The 12,752-nt window shown below is 48.8% G+C and overlaps 1 protein-coding gene across 1 annotated transcript; it reads left to right on the plus strand.

Annotated features, from left to right (window-relative positions):
* Window positions 1–5,210: 5,210 nt before the first annotated feature.
* Window positions 5,211–12,752, plus strand: LOC119108901 (uncharacterized; the record flags this gene model as incomplete). Its single annotated transcript, XM_037232446.1, is given in 5 exon segments — window positions 5,211–5,349; window positions 8,992–9,115; window positions 9,733–9,818; window positions 11,537–11,691; window positions 12,134–12,752. Coding segments are annotated over 5 exon segments (537 nt in total). The 5' UTR covers window positions 5,211–5,274.

Raw genomic sequence — 12,752 nt, forward strand, 5'->3', positions numbered from 1 at the left:
TTGGTCGTCTTTGCAAGTTGGGCCCCCAAAGCTCAGAACCGACATGTAAGCCGGCTGTTCCGTGTTGGTGGTCTCCGGCCGAAACAGGAGCCTGCGCCGTCTCAGGTGTTGTTAATCGATGCAGGAGGCCCACTGGCCGACATTTGAAGTCACGGCCTTAAGGTCGGGAGGACATCCTATGACCAGTCTTTCGGGCGCGTGACCGTCAATCCAGAGGACATCAGGCCTTCAATTGGGTCCTCCATCTTTGGTCCCTAGGGCCATTTGGCCGATCTCCGGAACTCCACAAACAAAGCTCGAGACCAACTCGGGATCACTAGCGGCCACGTAGCTCCCTGTTTGGCACTATGGGCCCTGACCGACACAGGAGCCCCAGGCATTTTTCAGGGATACAGACCAATGCAAATTATGCCCCTCCCCTTCCCCCCCCCCCCCGCCATGCTCCTGCTCGGGAAATGGGACACCAGAATTCAGACTGACAGGGGCCAACTGTTCGGCGCTCGTGGTCTCTGGCCGACTGAGACACCCGCATTGTCTCAGGGGGTCCTCGAACAGTATAAGGGGACCTCCTTGTGATATTTCAGGTCACAACCATACAGGCTGTGATTTTTTATGTAACATACAGTCCGTCTTCGGCCCCTTATACCCTCCAACCGAGCCCTTGATTGTCAGTTCCGGTGGGCCAACCGGGACTCTCTTCGGGCCACATTGAAAACTGCCCTTGGTCGGGTCGGGACTCCTTGGGAACATAAGACCCTCTATTAGGCACTTCGGGATACTGACAGACACAGGTGCCTCAACCAGCGTAAATTGCCTGGCTGGCTTTGTAGCTGATTGGGAAGTGGGCCCTCAGACCCGTGCCGACACGGAGCCGACTGTGCGGTGCTGGTGGTGCTTGGTCAGAATATAGGCCTATTTCGACTCGGGGAGGGGGGGGGGGATGCACGATCGACGCAAAAACCGGTCTGGCTGTGATTTGAGGGTCCGTTCCCGCAAGTCGGAGCCCTGAACAAGACTCGGACGAGCCTTTCGTGCCTTTAAGCCCTCCAATCGAGGACTTGATCACCGATCCCGGTGGGCCCCAAAGGCACTTCGGGCCTCCTCAAACATTGCCTTTGGCTGACTCGAGCCCCTTGCCGACGCAGGGTCCTCTGTTAGACGCTGTTGGGCCTTGACAAACGCTGGTTCCCCGACCAATACAAATTAATGGCTCCTACTTTGTCCCTACATGGGGAAAAACGGGCCCTCAGGCTCTCTGGCTGGCGTTGGATGCTCCGGCCGTCCTTTCTGGCTCTTAAGCCGGGCCTATAATCGAAGGTATTGGGGGGCCTTCGGGCCCCCCGAGGCCTAAAGGACCCCTCGGGAGTGGAAAAGACCGCTCTAGACAGCACAATTTCTCTGTTTTGTGTTAAGGGTAATGTACAGAGTGTTCAGTAACAGTGTTAAGTAATATTTCTCCGTTCAAAATGGTGCCAAATGTGGCACGCTGCTGTCGGAACAATCGGCACCATCTTAGACATTTTTTTCATTAATTCTGTACACTCTTCCGTTCAAACATCGAGTTCACCCAAAAATTTACGATTTTTTCTTCACAACGTCAAAATGCCACCGATTGATTGCCCAGCCACTGCCACCGAGTAACTGAAGCAAAACTTGGAAAAGCGCACGTGCTGTGATCGCCGACAGTCAGCGGTATTTGATTCATATTTCGTTCATTCATTCGATGTGGTCCGAACAGCTGAGCCACGGTTACAGCAGCATGCATCAATGCACCCCTTAGCAGGTCATTCCACATATTAGGCAATGTGACAACCAGGTGACAAGGTGACATTAGAAGGCATAATCATGTTTTTATTTACATATACAAATTTGACGGTATCTGCCTAGAGTGAAGAGTAACTGACAGAGGCTGTGGTCGTGAGATTGTTTGCGATTGGCTGCTTAGGAAATACTTTGCCAAGGACAAACAGCACCATTAGTCTTTTTTCTATAGTGCTCGTGTGCTTTGTGTAATGGCCCGCTTCCCGGACATATATATGAACGACGTGAACGCGTGGTCAGCAGCGATCACCGTTTGTTTCGTAACACTGTTCAAATCAAAGACCAAGTACATGCGTGGCGGAATTTGGCGCTGCACCGGCTTGGCTGTAGGAATGCATGCCCGAGTCTCAACTGTTGTACTTGTAAGAAGGCTTCCCTGCTTCCATGCAGAGTAGAGGCTATGGACGTGATCTCCCAGCTCCCAGTTACCGTGATGTTCCGATGACACCACCTGAACTTGGTTTCTGGACTGTTGTGTTCTGATATTTCTGTCACACACGTTCTGAAAACGTCCATCTTTAAGCAAGTGAGACGCCTTCTGTCCACAACAATGCAATAATCTGCCAAGTGATTGATGCTCCCACATGGAAAATATTTTACCTGACTTTCCACATGGCTACTAGCCGACTCGCCCGCAGACCCATCTCGGTTTCGGAACAGTCCGGACGGACAATTTCGGCCATGTTGACCGGAGCTGCATCGGCCTCCTCTCTCAGCGGTGGCCTGCTCTCAGCCTGCTGCTCCGCATCCTCCACGCTTCGTGCGATCAAGAGAGCGGTCCCCAGCGTCAACTGCGTCTCGTTCAGAAGCCTACAACGTAAACGGTGGCTGCTACACTTGCCAGCAGTCTGGTTTCTGATCATGTCATTTTGTGTTTATTTATATTCACGAGCCTTAACTAGCTTCCGCAATATCGTAACAAGTCCAGATTCAATTCGCCTAGCCTCCGACTGTCCCTATGAAATACATGCCTCTCGCTTGTGACGTTCTACCTCTGCCAAAAAATGTGAACCCAATATTCTCAGAATTATTTCAAGACTCCATTGTAATACGTCGATCCACAAAAACGCGGCACATTCCCTGGAGTTCGGACTCTCCGAAATGCAAAAGCAAAACGATTTTACGTTTCTCACCCACGACATCCTTGACAATAAGGCAGAAGGAGAAAGATCGCTTCTAAGAGCTCCACTGGCTGGGTTCGGTGCACCCAAACGGTACTAACAATGCGAAAGCACGATCCATGTTCTAGAACGCAGATAACTACAAATAAGCCACCATCGCTGTCGCCAAATGTTTCATCCGCGACACCGTGCACCAAACGCACAGTTTTCCTGGCCCTACATTAGCCAGGCAGTCGGGTGTCGCCCGCCTCCCCCGCACCGACAATGACCGGGCGGCCGGGCCTGCCCACGACTCGATGCACTTCGGCATACATGCCCGGGGCTACATTTGCATTCGTTCTTCCGATGAGTGACCCACCAGCATAAGTGGGTAGGAACGAACGCAAACTGAGCACGCCTGAACATAAACGTCTGTCGATGAGGGATTTATATTGCCGGCCGATAATGCCTTCACAAACAAAATCGAGTGCACATTGTCGCACTCACATTGTGAAACTAAAAGCAACTTAAATTGGACGCAAGATCTTTGCAGACCGCTGCTACAGCTTTCCGCTAGCATCGAGTGAGACGCTGTCTAGGTGACGACCCAAAACAGTGGATTCCTTAGTCGGACAAGTGTGTTGATGTTCTACCAGCTGATAGCCCTATTCCAGTGTTATCGAATGCATGCAGTTGCGTTCTTCGCGCGCAATTGTAAGCATGTTTCCCGTACTGTCCTCTTCTGGCCATCGATCCATGGGTAGGCTGGGCGAAGTTAGCGATATGTAGTCATGAGGTGATGCCGTCAAGAAGGAACTGTCGGTCGTCGATCAATTTACCTTGCCAGCTAATAGCACATCCTTATAGCGAGCTTCCCTTCCCCAAACGCCTGAAGCTGCTCAAACCCACCATGTCATTGTCGGTTGAATTGAATGACGTGGGCTCTACTAACCAACCAAGTGATCGGAACGGACTATTGCGTACCTCGTCATGGGACGGTATAATGTACAGTTCGGTGGAATATCTACCACTTCATTGCACCATAAGAAATCATCACATAGTGTGCAGTGTGTTCCGGAACGAAAGTAATGTTGGTGTGATGTTGATCGATTTCTCCGAGGAAATCTAACGATGGGCAGCACAGCTTCCAAACAGCGGGTTTTCTTGATATGGAGAATGTTTTATTGATAACGCTCTGTAACTACAATTCCTGGTATACTGAAAGTTCATTAGTTTGAGCATGCCGCCTCCCAACCCTTAGTTAAAAAATGCCAAGAGTTGCAAGTACCAAGTACCAAGGCCTTTCTCGCTTTTATAGTTTTTAAGACTTGGCAACTCTTTGGCTGCGCTCTTTTTTCAAACGTTTCGCTCTGGTGATCATACACCAACTAACCTTTACATTATGTGTCGCTTCAATAATGTATTTGTCTCTTTAACAAGTCTTGCAGTTTGGTTTCATTTTTATGTAGGTGCATCTTGGCAGTGTACCCGATTTTTTACAACCCCCCGTGTGTACATGTCAGGTCATGTCATTTTGTATGACGCCGTCTTCTCTCGCCTCCGGCTATGTTTTTGAACGCAAAAGGGCACCTGTTTCGTTTGGCTATAGCCGGTCCATATGCTTTTTAAAATTGCATCCCATTCTAAGCTCGCTACCGAAATGCAGCTTTGCATTGGGTTTAAATGGAAAAGCCATTCCACGGCATCATGTTTTATTTGAAAATCCACGGACGTGAAAAGTCTCTTTAATTTTGACAGCGGGAATGCAAATCAAAGTGGTCTGAATTCAGCGAGAGTCAGGTTTTGGGATCAGGCTGGTCAACTTTATTAGCTTAGCCCCATCAGCCGATTTTGGAAAGGGATATCACGGCTGAGTCACAAGGAGGTGGAGAAACAGTTCCTGACAGTCTTAAAGGAAGCAGGCAGGAAAACCTCACTGAAGTTGCATACAATTCATGACTAATCAATTGCAGGCGTATTGATGTTACCAACGATGAGCAGAAGTGAAGGGCATAAGCCAACCAAAATCAAACTCGCTCAGGAATGTCGGCTCTCACTCACTCTCCCGAAATATTTATGGCCTGTACAACAACAGCAGAAAACTCTGACAATTGATGCATTCGGAGCAGCAGCATTTACAATGTATAGTTTCGCAATGGAATGGGTGTATTTTCTGGTATGTGTCTAAAAATACTTTGCTGAATCCATAAAATTTGGAAGCATTCATGGAAGAGTGCGGCAAAGCAAGCGCGTCTTGGGCGTAGCCTCTTTCGCTTCCGTTTTGGGTTACTCAGCGCTCCTGTGTTGGCTGGTCCGTGACAGGTCCTGGACTGCCCCGTTTATCTCAGCAAGAATGCCGATTTTGAACAGAAGTTGTTGCGGATGCAATCTTCAGAATGGGTCGATCATCTCAGGCTGCATTACTTTGGTGAGGATGATGGAAAGAGCTCGATAACAACCTAATTTGTCCCAGGTGTTTGTCATCAGCCAGTCTGCAACATGGGAGATTTCGACGGGACCCCGTTGGAACAGGGTCGAGTCAAAAATTTACTTTTTTGTCAGGTTTTGAAGATTTGGGGCAGAAATTCCGTTATTGACGCAGATCATGTTATTTTGGGGCAATCCATGGTACCTTTGAGTTGGTAATGAGTTGGGGCAAACATGGATGGAAACAGTAAATGCAATGAAGCGTGCAAGTACAAAACGGTGACAGTTTATGAAAGCAAGGGCAGATCAAAGTTCACATGCATCATATGTGTTCTTATTACATCATGCATGTCTTTGTGCAGTCATTTTATCTTGTCCAGCCCTGGATGTGGCTGTTTGCATACATAACACATAACCACCAATAAAATTGAAGCACCAGGCCAGATAACTTTGCAAGGACATTTCACTCACTTAAGTTTTGCTGCTTGTGCTGAACAGGTGAAGTCATCACAAACCTGTGAGATGTTCATGTTGTGAAGCATATGGTGCATTTTTGAGTGCTGCAAATTTGGTAACATTACCCTGCATTGCAACATATCAAGTTGTAATCTTAGTGTGATTTTAACTGATTGGACAGGGCAATAGGGATAATCAGTGCATGCAAATTAGATCACTTGATGAATCTTTGTTTGGTCGGATGCTATTGAATGGTCGGAGCCCCTCTGATCATACATCATTTGCTCCTGTTTCATGCAGGGATGGATGTCCCATTTGAGACAAGAGCAGACTAATATAAAATATCTTTTTGTCTGGTCTGCCACCTTTTGCAGGCTGGACCATTAGTGGTGGGGTGATCTTTTATTATACTAAAATAAATAAGTTTTCAATGATGGCTGTTCACCCTGCCTTTTTAGCATAACTAAGCTCCTTTTTTATAGTGATGCATTTAGAAACTAGAATCAGTATTTGCTAATAGGTAGGGAAACTGTATTATTCTTGTTTCATGCATTGCAAATTACCATTTGAAATGAAAATGTGTGTGGTGTTTGCCACAGAAACTGGCATGATGTATAATGTGGTCTTGTCATCTAAGTAACAATGCCTATGATAACCCTGGCAGTATGATAGCTATTAAGGCTATGGCTAAGAAAGTGTATTGATATGCAATTCCATCAGTCAGATGTCTATCAATGCCTTGGCAGGTCATTTGCATCAGGGTTAGCACAAGGATTAGGCATACCAAAAAAGGGTAATTTTTTTCTAAATTAAATGTTTACTTTTGGTAAGCCATCTGCTCTTTATTGCTGTTACTGAAAGGAGGTAGTGTCATTGTTTTAGTGCCACTGTATATTGATAAAAGTCTTTCCTAAGGATCATTTATATGTCAGAACTATTTGGAAATGCTGTGTACAGTACAAGTGGCCTAGATGAAAGATGTCATGTGAATTAGGAGTTGGAGTAACTGTGGACATATTGGAATGTCAGATTTTGTCCAGCCATTTTGATTGCCTTGCCTTTCCATTCTTTTTAATGTGCCCACAGTTGACACTGTTACTGACCAGGAAGGATACAGTTGAAGCCTGCTTTATCTTGCTAGCTGGTCCATAGTTGTCCAAGGCAGGGTGTAGCCAAGCTGGGGCCATGACAGCCATGGTCCCCAGAGTCTAGAGTTCTACACTGGATACTGGGTAGTTTGTAGGAATTTGATCCAAACTCATAGGATTTGGGGGGAAATTTGAGGTTTTCTCTTAAGGAAAATTTTGGCTTCATGTCTTTGTAAGGGTTTGAGGCATTATTGACAGCTTTTCAAGAGGCACATGGTATTTTCACAGAGAGGGTTTTGTGCGGGAAAACAGTCACAAACTTCTAGTTCTGAAATAATAATTATTTGCAAGTGTTGTGGAAATATGCCATATCATGTGCAGTGGTGATAAACATTGTACAATAAACTGCAAGTTATTGATCAAAAGTTACAAGTGAAGTTCCTTGCCATTCTTGTATATATATATATATATATATATATATATATATATATATATATATATATATATATAGCAGTTAGATCAGTGGCAGACTTGGCAGCAGACAGTGTTAGATATGTGTTAGATATCAGTGACATCAGTGTTAGATATGACATGTATTTATAATTGTTGCTTAAAAGAGGTGTCCCTCAGTTTATGGGGTTTTGGTTATGTTAATGGCATTTTGAAGTGAAATAGCCATCCTGAAGGTTATTTTTGTGCAATTCAAAGTCCTGGGGCTGTGAACAACCTTTGACATATACCTGGGTGGCCAGTTGCTAGGCCCTTTGCTAGGGTGGGGGGTGGAGGGTGACAATTTGGTCCCAGGATATATTTTTAAAAAATGTCTAAGAGCTGGAGATGCCAAGTTCACAGGGTAGGTTTGCCTCTATATGAAATCATTTGTGTCAAAATTAAGGCTTTTTGGGCTGTTGGGGGACACTACTTTTGACTCTTTCTGTCTTTTATGATTTCTTACTGGCTTAAACTGGCATATGCACAAACCCCACTGATGAGTGGCACCATTGGCAGTGAGATTATCATGGCATGTGTATTGTGCATTGTGTTATAGTGTCTGCATTGTCTCTGGTCAAGACTAAGATTAGATATGCTATGTCACATGGAACCTACTGCCATGTGGTAGCCAACCTCCATTAGCTTAGTTCGGGAATGCTGATTTTAATCATTTGAAATAGCGAAGGTGAGAGCTCAGCGGGATGCGTAAAGCACATGAGTATTTGACATTGGGAAGTCAGGTAATGCAGTTTGTGGAGATTTTTGTTGAATGCTTCAGTTTTTCCAGAATTGGGCTTGGGCCAGCATGATTTATGGACAGGTCTCAGCTGATGTAATTAGTATGTCATCTGTCCACAACACAGGTTTTCATGTTTTTGTAATTATGCTGACCTGAGTGATGTATATGACAACTGGATTCACTATTTTACTCTTCAAGATTTTATGATGGTATGAAAAGTTATTGACCAATACTTTTGCTTCCAGTAGTATTGTGCTGACCCCATTAATGTATATGACAGTGGGCCTCAGCATTTTGCTTTTGGGACTTAATGATGGTATGCAAAGTAGTCAACAAATATTTTTATTCTGGTAGTATTTTTTACACCTATGTTGTTGCCCTGTTTATGCATGGTGCTTTTGGTGTGTGCTTCTACATTGCTGGAATGTCATAGCATGAATGATGTTTGCTGCGCTCTTGGCTACAAGAACTTGATGCATCATTGATACTTGTATGATATACAGATGATGATGCATAATCAAACCAATGACTAGTGACTGACACAGTGACCAGACCAATGACTGCCACATTTAGGCATTGAGCTTTGACTTTTTCAATGTTGGTTTAATTCATTATTTAAGCCATCCATTGGTGCCAGGTGGATGTCATATTGAATAGGGGCCTGCTCTTTGAGTTGCCATCATCCATCTGGTGCATGACTGCACAAAAGAAGATATTTCATAGATGGAGAATTAACAATGCACACAAGATTTCTCCATCAATCATTTGTGTACTGGCACATGTGAAATGAATGATGTGTCCCACCTAGATCAGGTTATACATCAATGATGTATATAAACCTAGTGATGTATATAAACCTGTCCCACAGCTGGGTGGCCTGGTGTACTTCATTGGGCTGGTCCTGATGCTGGTCTTCAACAAGGAGATCGAGGATTACATGGATACCCTGAAGGAACAACACTACCTGTCATTCGACCTTACTGGGTTCATGAGTAAGTGGGATGGGTGGTGAAGAGTCAGTTCTCCAGCTCAGGTGGCAACAGGCGCGGATGACGCTCGTCATCAAGTAAGGATGGGATTAGGGCTGCGGATTAGCCCGCGTGCGCGCGCCACTGTTGTTCGCTGGTCACGATCGGACCGGAAATGAGGACCCGCCCCTGCTCGGCGCGGGAACTGCAAGAAATCTCACTGATCACTTTTTAATGTAGGCACCAAGCATCGTGAGGCGCGAGGCGGGAAAAGGGCAAAGCAGGAGCCGAGGCTAAGGTTAAGGTATCCTGATTCTGAGATGATCCATGCAAAAGTAGCGCCAGATTTATAGAATTCCCGTCCCAAGTCAAGCAAGAGGATCTCTGGTCTAGGCCAATATACCGAAATATAATAAGCCAATCAAGGAGAAGCTTTTATTGTGTGAAAGTGCGGAACAGCGTTGTCCGTGGGCGGGACAGCAAAGTGTACCACTCTCCGCGGGGTCTCCTTGCCAGACCTTCCAGCATGCTGGCAAAGGTATGGCACAAAGCACTTGCCACCGCAATGCCTGGTTTTCTCCAGCTTGTCGGTGGTGTTGCATGCGTGGGAGAGACGGTTACTGAGTGTTCTCGTCCACCAGGCTGGTTCACCATGGTGATCCTGTCGACTATTCTGGCCTTCGTCTACCTGATCTTCACCTGCCTGATGCTGTACGGCTGCCGTGAGGTAAGGAGGAGATACCCCGGCCGCCGTGAGGTAAGGAGGAGATACTTTGGCTGTCGTGAGGTAAGGAGGAGATACCCCTGTTGCCGTGAGGTAAGGAGGAGATACTTTGGCTGTCGTGAGGTAAAAAGGAGATACCTCGGCTGCCGTGAGGTAAGGCGAGGAGACCTCGGCTGCCGTGAGGTAAGGCGAGGAGACCTCGGCTGCCGTGAGGTAAGGCGAGGATACCTCGGCTGCCGTGAGGTAAGGCGAGGAGACCTCGGCCGCCGTGAGGTAAGGCGAGGAGACCTCGGCTGCCGTGATGCGGGGAAACCTCGGCGGCGCCCGGCGCAAGATAACCTGCGATCGGGCACGAATGTCTGGACAGATGTCGGATTGTGTCAGTCTCTATTCAGTGGTCCACAAACATCATTTTACCCAGGCGTTTGTATGTACCGGCGCCAGATTTGGGTTCGCAGTTTGGGCTTGGCACTGAAGGTACACAGTTTGGACTTGGACATCGGTTGACATGACATTCAATAGTCACCAGACCAACAGTTTAAATAGCTACCAGTCACCTCACTATTTTGATTTCGGAAGGAGAGGGGGGGGGAGGGGGCAGGGATAAACGATGTCGGAGGCACGCTAAAACAGTTGAATCTGACCAACGCACGCTGCCATTGTAGCGAGACAGCAGGGTCCGTACGCTCTCTTCCCTTCCTCCGGTAAGAAGTATCCCCTCCCTCTTGTCGGGGTATATGCATATGTAGTATCCATGCAATGGTCCAGGTCGCAAGGTGCCTTTATAACCGCCGGAAGATTGCTTCGGGACATCATAAATAGGTCCGTTTCCTGCCACAGTCTGATCATTTGAGCTGAAGTGTCAATAAAAGAGGAAGTTCCCATTCAAGTTCCGATATATTTTTACTTGGTTTAGTCCTATTAATACACCCGTTAAGCTCTTAAAGGAAGTTCCCAGTCCGGATTAACGTCTTAAGCTCCATCACATCACCGCTCCATCAGCGCCGCAGGTAGAGGCACATGCACGCTAGTCAGTGGGCGTGGCGGCCCTGGGGTTAGAGTGAAGCTGCCTGGATGCCAGAGACCCCGATGTATGGTGACGTTTGTTGGGCGCGGCGGCGGCCGGAGGGGGCCGTACTGTAATCTCTTGCCGGCTGCTGCGTACTATGCCGTGGCGCCCCTCCAACCCCGCGTCCGTGCCGCCCATGCTGCACCGCTGGCCCGCCGCCGGCTGTAGGGCCGCTGATGCCCTGAGCCCCGCCGGTGCTCCGGTGCTAGTGCTAGCCCGTCCGGCAGCAGTGGCGACCAACGGCGACTGGCGACGCGTCGGAGTCCGCTGGCGGCGGCGCGTCAGAGTCTGCTGGCGGCGGCGCGTCGGAGTCCGCTGGCGGCGACGCGTCAGAGTCCGCTGGCGGCGGCGCGTCAGAGTCCGCTGGCGGCGGCGCGTCAGAGTCCGCTGACAGCGGCGCGTCAGAGTCCGCTGGCGGCGGCGCGTCAGAGTCCGCTGGCGGCGGCGCGTCAGAGTCCGCTGACAGCGGCGCGTCAGAGTCCGCTGGCGGCGGCGCGTCAGAGTCCGCTGACAGCGGCGCGTCAGAGTCCGCTGGCGGCGGCGCGTCAGAGTCCGCTGGCGGCGGCGCGTCAGAGTCCGCTGGCGGCGGCGCGTCAGAGTCCGCTGGCGGCGGCGCGTCAGAGTCCGCTGACAGCGGCTGCGCGTTTGGCAGGAGCGGCGCGTCTTCCTTATGCCCTGGATGCTGATGACGACACTGGAGGTCTTCGCCGTGCTGGTGGGCATCATCATGGCACTGGTCAGCCTGGGTGACTTCCAGCCGGTCTACAGCGCGATCACCGGTATCATCGGCTTCATCGCCGTTGGCTGGTAAGTCTGGCCCCCGGTCTTCTGTCCGGGACGCGAGCACTTCAGCGGCGCCGGTGATGCGTGTACTGAGTCCCATGAACCTGGCTGCTCCGATCAAGGCGTGCCAGCTCAACACGATGATAGTCATCATTATATCTCTCTGCAGCATATCACTTACAGTTTTATGGTACACGGTACGTGGTTACTTGGCATAGCGCGCCCGCGTTACTAGTGTTTGTTGTTAGCTTCTGGATGCACGTTTCTGGGGATGGAAAGTATATCGCACATTTCAGTGTGTTAGCGCCGTGTGTTGAAAAGAACGTGTGCATCTGGGTAAGGTACACTTAGTTTTAGCTCCGCTGCTCCGCCGGGTGCTATGGACGCTTCTTGCATCGTTTCTTCATCGGTGGCGAAGCTTCCGTGGGACTGTCCTGCTACTCACACTGTATTTTCGCGTTTACAGCTACGCCTACATGCTGCTGATCGTCGTCAGCTATTATCAGTACCTGAAGGACACCCAGGATGGATACTATCCGCCTACAGAGATGAGCAAGCACTAGGCGGGCCGCTATGGCGACCGGCGCGCTGTTGCCATGGCAGCAAACCCCGCTGGCGTCACATCAGCTGGCTGTTGCTGAGGTTGTCGCGTGTTTACCAGCCGAACGGCCCATGCGAAAGGGAGTATGATTGGGTTGAAACATCAAAACAGAGAATAGGACTGGGGATGATCATTCAGCAGCTTCCTGAGAGCAAAGAAGAGAACGATGAACAATGCCTTGACGTCTTCCGGAAAGGGCATGATTTCGCTTTAGAAGATCTTATTACGATTCTTAACACCGACATGTGCATGCTGTGTTTCAAGCGCAGTGAACCTGACGTCGGTACCTCAGCGGCTCTGCCTTTTGCAGCAGCCATCACTAACTTCGCTTTGTTTGTGCCGCCCGTCTGGTGAAACGCGGAGAACGCTGCTACGATTTACCATTAACGCCAGCTGATTGTCAAGGCCCGAATGACACGCTTTTTTCCCGCGGCATCCCACTTTCGACGTGATCCATCCCCTCCGATCTGGGCCACCCCGGCCC

The sequence above is a fragment of the Pollicipes pollicipes genome, unplaced genomic scaffold (assembly GCF_011947565.3).
Source record: "Pollicipes pollicipes isolate AB1234 unplaced genomic scaffold, Ppol_2.1 Scaffold_6971;HRSCAF=8264_pilon_pilon_pilon, whole genome shotgun sequence".
NCBI lineage: Eukaryota > Metazoa > Arthropoda > Thecostraca > Pollicipedomorpha > Pollicipedidae > Pollicipes > Pollicipes pollicipes.